At 40.0% G+C, this 6,000-nt stretch overlaps 1 protein-coding gene across 1 annotated transcript in view; it reads right to left on the reverse strand.

Moving 5' to 3' along the window:
• Positions 1-1,912: 1,912 nt before the first annotated feature.
• Positions 1,913-6,000, reverse strand: part of LOC108798320 (neuronal pentraxin-1-like) — a 13,747-nt gene continuing 9,659 nt past the window's right edge. The window contains exons 3-5 of the mRNA XM_018570058.1: positions 4,051-4,271; positions 3,344-3,523; positions 1,913-2,257 (exon numbers count right to left, since the gene is read on the reverse strand). Of these exons, the coding sequence (XP_018425560.1) occupies positions 2,048-2,257; positions 3,344-3,523; positions 4,051-4,271 (611 nt within the window). The 3' untranslated portion in view covers positions 1,913-2,047. The remainder of the gene's footprint in view (positions 2,258-3,343; positions 3,524-4,050; positions 4,272-6,000) is intronic.

The following is a 6,000-nucleotide window of genomic DNA, read 5'->3' on the forward strand; positions in this document are numbered from 1 at the left end:
TAATGCTTGATTGCTTTTAAAGTTGCAGGCTCCAGAGGTGTCATTCTTCACTACTGAGTCACTGACCTGGAAGGAGCATACTGCCAGGGAAGTCTTGTTCTGGATCAGTGACTTTCTAGGTAGTGATCTAGAATTAATCTGACTGCTGCAGAGTCTGCACCTTTAAAATGAACCAAAAAAAACACCCACAAAGCCCTCTCCCATTTTTCAGGTTTATTGCATACAGTTACAAAATCACAGAGAGTGGTTTAATTTTTGCAGTGAGACAGGAACATACCTGCTGTCTGTTAAAAGCCTTGAAATAGCGTGCAGGGCACATTTCCCCCAATTGCAGGAGGAGTAATATGTCAGCACATATTACATTTAATCTTGTAATGGAGGAAAAGCTGTGCTCCCTGCTGTAGTCCCACCAGTGGGTGAAACATTATTTACCTTATTCCAATACCACACCTAATGCAATACAGTAATGATGACCATATGTGAGCATATGCCTTATACTATGCCCACATAGGTTATGTGCTTATCCAAGCACAGCTGGCTGTATTCAGAATGTGTAATAGTTATGATATAAATGTTAATGATAAATCAAGTCAGTGGCAGTAAATTTCAAGAACTTAAAGTCGCAGGTTCCAGTAAAAGGAACACATGCAGGTCTCTGATTTTTCCCAACATCTGTAAGGAAACCCCCATGCTTGGCTAGCCCATGGTTATGCCAGTTTTCATATATAGGTAAAGCAGTTCACTTGGTACTCACATACAGTAAATACATTATAGCTATGAATGACCTCTGTGGTGATAAAATTGCACCAAATTATGTCAGTGCAAAGTACATAAAAAGTTAAAGGAGGTTACCTGGGGAAATAGAAACCCCATTTTGATTGGGACCCTATGTGTACTACAGATAGGTCTACACCTCCCATAACTATTGGTAGACTGAAAATATGTAGAATTTATTATGATCCGACGCTCCAGAAACTCAAAATCTGTAGTCCAGCAACCATCAGCATGCTGTGTGCAGACCATATGAGCTCACCTCAGCTCCACAATCAATTCACTCAAACAAACAGTCACTACCGGTGGTGTCACTCCCAATACATTTTATTGACACAACATGAGTACATGCGACAATCCCCACCTAGGCACTGCTCCTCTAATATGTTCCCCCTTAATAGTACAGCATTTTTGGTCTCAGCATTTATGGAGGGAAACACATTAGAGGAGAAGTGCCTAGGCAGGGACTGCAGCATGTACTCATGGTGTGTCAATAAAGTGTATTGGAAGTGACATTAGCCACCGGGCGTTCCCACGGCTGCTAGGCTACAGGTTGGGAGTTTCTGGGTGTTTCATCTGCAGTGAGACCATTTGTTTGAGTATATTGGTAGACTGAAGTTTGCTGAAATGCTGATCTCAAAGAGCTCCATTATATTTTAATGGTCATGCCGCAGTTATACATATCACCAACAGGTGACACTTCATGAATTGTATAGCTTTTCTGGTAACGCTTAACAGCTCCAAATGGGCTCATTCTTTCATGGGATAAACCTGGATGCTCACTCTTTTTTCGTAAAGATTTGTACAGATACAAATATCCATTGATATGGAATAGCAGACCTACAACAGAATGTGGCAACACTTCTAAACTAGCAACAGGCGTTTTGTCTACAAAATATTACATTTGATTAGGCTTATTTAATAAGGCAAATAGCAATTTTTAAAGTGCTGCATCCCATAACAACTAATGAAAATGTCTGTTTGATTGATATAATTTAATTACACTGATCTCCTAATTGGTTTCTTTGTACTACTGCACTTTGTATTGCCGTACCTTATTATAAAAGCCTGTATTTCTGTAAAATTCTTACACACTATTAAAAAATTTACTTTGTAGGTTGAATCACAAAAACAATGAAAAAAGTGATATAATAGGAAAAATAGGACATACAATTGTTTCTACTCCAATTGAAGCAATAGTCTTTGGTGTGGTGGGAGCCCATTCCATGTCTGGGCCCCCTATCAGAGCATGCTGTATGTGGAGGGACCCCTCATGTCAATGGCAAGAATTAAATGGGAGTTTGGATACACCCCCGTGGAGCTCCATTGAAGACTCCGTCCACTCTATGACATCACCGGTGGAGTGAGCCGCACATGTGGCCAGCTTGTAGATCTCACCTGGAGTTAGGATGTGGCTCCACATGTTAAAGTCAGAGATTTCACCCACAAAGGCTTGCGTAGCATCAAATCTTCCTCCCAACGTGTCCTAATCAACAGGAGGATTGGTTATATTGCTGGATAACGTTATTCTTTAGTATGTACATAACTGTGTAACAATGCCTAGATAATTGTCATAGTTATACTCTTCTGTGTGTTTTCTAATGGAAAGCATAGAAGTACACATTGGGGTTGATTTACTTAAAAAGTACAGATCAGGTGAAAATACATTTTGAAAGTGAACATGCTCCACTCCTTTAGTAAATTTAGGGTTATTTAAGTAAAAGTTATAACAAAAATAATTAACAATAGTGCACATATATCAACAAATAAAACAACAAACAATATAATACATACCTGAATAAGTAATAGAATACAAAAACTGATTGTAATCAATCAGATCTTACCTGTCTAATGTAGCTACTAACCAGACTATGTTATAGTTTATAACATCCTACTGCCCTTTGTATGATATTGCTTTGGTTATATATTGAGTAGAGTGAAACAGAAATCTTAAAACTATTAGTATGGCAGTGAGAGTATCTATCTATCTATCTATCTATCTATCTATCTATCTATCTATCTATCTATCTATCTATCTATCTATCTATCTATCTATCTATCTATCACTTCAAGGGTGCTCATAGGTGCTTGCACAATTTGATGTCCTTCAGCACACCCATTGTCTGGTAGGTCATCCATAAACAGGAGGAAGAGATGCTGCTAGTACCAGGGTGGAAATGTCCATATGGTGACCTAGACAGGCACCCAGGGCCTGGCTGCCGGGTAGAGCTATTACTTGTGCAGATGCCTCTAAGTTGAATGTTCCCATTACTTGAAAGGCCTATCTCTACCTGTAATGCCCACAAGACCTCAGACAAGAATGCAGACTGTGGTACTCTCCGTATATGAAAGTACCCTGGCAAGCTTCTGGACTGTGGCTTTAAAATGTGTGTAGACCTGTCTTTGGTCATCAATGCTGACATAATTCCAACACCAGATAGCCGCCAAGACAGCAGGAATTGAATCACTGTCTGATCAGCAGCCATTAAATAATTGTCTGATCTGTATAAAACAGGCAACTGTCATCTCATGTCTATGAGTTGGTTTACATATTTAAATTTAATATTCATACCTGTTCCTGTCCCAAGATAAAAACTCCACCAGGTTTAATTGGATGCCATGCTGCCAGGTTTTCTCCATTTCCTCGTCTCACACCATCCAGGTAAGACTCCCATACCCCATCTCTGGTTGACCAAGTGACACATACGTGATGCCACTTAGCGTCATTGATGGCCAGTGGTAATGTGGCAGCCTGTATATAAAATGTAAAAATGAAAGGATGGATATTATATGTTGTACACATGGATTTTCAAAAATATAGTACAAGAAGTAGGGTGCACATAAATACTTCTATAAACATATTTCTGCTGCATTATTTTTGTAAAGATGACCGCTCACCTTATACAAAAGATTCAAGCATTACTTACAACAGTTGCACTGTGTGCAGAGCTATTTAGTCATTATCACAAACAGGGTTTTATTAGAAGCACTTGGTAAACAATGTCTAAAGTTGATCACGCACTTTCATCCATATCAACAAGCCTCACAATGCATGTGTGCCACAGTGAACTTGCCTCTCATCACCCACCCATCTCAGTAAGGTTTCTATGGACACCCTAAAATGTAGTTCACCATTCAGATTGAATGAGTCCAACTCTGGGATAGTCTTTTTGCTTGCAGTGTCACAATTGCATATGACAGAAGGTATTTTTTTCAAGTGTTTAAATCTCTGTCTCCATCATATTGTGGAGAGTTTATCAAAACTACATAGAGCATTACCTTGTCATTAATAAGCAATTCCATTGGGTTGTTGCCCCATTCGATAAGCACCACCTCATTGGCTTGGCCGGGAACAGAGTATGAGAAGGGTGTGCCCACACCAGGAGATGAATTAGACTTTAGCCACAAGCAGATGGTGAATGCGAAAATCTCATGATGAAGAGTCCTTTTGACCTTGGCGTACATGTAATTTGTTCTGAGAGGGAAACTGACTCTAAAGTCATTGGACTTCTTCTCTACTTTATGTCCTGTTGGATGGGATAAGGAATGAGGAAGAACAGGTTTGTTATTGACACTTAAACAAATATCATCATTAAATACTAAAGTCAATAGAGCCATTGCTAACTCTTGTTCAGGTGTTTAAATATGAACTGCAGTTTAGTTAATATTTAAGCTCTTGTGGTGGATAATTGACTTTTCATAAATGGCACAGAACTGCATTGGCTCTTATCGTACAGAAGAGAAATGCAGAGTTTTTAGCTGTTGTTTCACAAAAATATCCAATATGGTATTGGAATTAAAGTCGAAGGATAACAAGGACAGTTAGAGGGTTATCTTTCTTTTACCTGTATGCCTTCAACTGAAAGTACTGAAATTATATGTATACTGTAGTGGTTTGTACAGATTCTCTTTATATGATTTCTATGATATTCTCTTTATGATTAGGTGTAGGACTAATAATTATTTTTTAGTCAGGTAAAAATAACATATTGCATATCAATATATTTAGACTTCTATCCAGCCAGCAATCAACACCATATGACATGTTTTCCAGTATCTTACTTTGCTTTTTGCACCTTCATTGTAAAACACCTGTTCACAGAGCTCATTAGTTCAAGCTGAAATGTATACATATGTGAATGATTCAGAAGAGTGAATCCTCCCTTTTTTGACAGCTTCAACTGAGGCTTCAGTGACAGACATCATGTCTGAAAAGGAAATACTGTTCTGGTATTTCTTTGTCATGCATTACATTTCAGCTCATATGTAAAGTATATAGGTTGTTAAACATCAGTTTAACAAACTATAAAAGTTGAATAAATATATAAAATAAAATTGACCCAAAACCATTATATTTTCCTAAAATTATATTTAAAAGGAGATTTATGAGGTGAGTGATTTCCACTCATCCTCATAGTTAGAGCCGACCTGTGACAAAGAAGCTGTCACAGGTCGGCTCTATCGATCGGGAAGTGAGCAGAAACATACACCGATCTGCTCACTTCCCGATCGTCTCCCTGCAGTGAGCGGTGACTGTCGGTCACCACTCCCCGCAGGGATTCCCCCTCCCCTCTCCGATCCTCCAGCGTTGAGTGGAGGAACGAGGGAGGGGGCGGGCACAGCTGGCTCTGCCTCTAGATAGGCAGAGCCAGCTGTCACTCATGCAGCTGGGTGGATCTGGACATTTCTGTCAGGATCCGTCCAGGCTGCGGTGCTCACAGTATATAGCCCACGATACACTGAGCTTTGGGTCATGGGAGGACACTAATATATGCCCTCCCACAGGGGCTGACTGGCAACTTTTAGCCCAGGGGGCAAGTACAACCCAGAGGCCCATGGTGCGGCAACTTGACCCCCCTCCCGCTTTGCCTCTTCCCCCACCCGTCTGCCACTTTTGCCATCCATGTAACAGTAGTGTGAATGTATTTATCGGTTTAGGAAATGTAAAGCACACTGGTAGTGGAGGGATGCCTTGTCAGGGCTGTGCGCGTGCATGACTGCTGCGACCCTGGTAGTTCTGCCACTAACTCAGAAATACATTGTACAGCATTGCAGAATGGCATTGGCTATAGAAAACTACAATTCCCAGCAATACATTACACAACAATGCAGAATACCATCAGCTATAGCGGACTATAAATCCCAGCAATAATGACTACCATCAGCTATAGAGGACTACAAATCCCAGCAATACCATTATACAGCAATGCAGAACAGCATCAGCTATAG

This window comes from Nanorana parkeri, unplaced genomic scaffold (genome assembly GCF_000935625.1).
Source record: "Nanorana parkeri isolate BGI_ZX_2015 unplaced genomic scaffold, ASM93562v1 scaffold1450, whole genome shotgun sequence".
Classification (NCBI taxonomy): Eukaryota; Metazoa; Chordata; class Amphibia; order Anura; family Dicroglossidae; genus Nanorana; species Nanorana parkeri.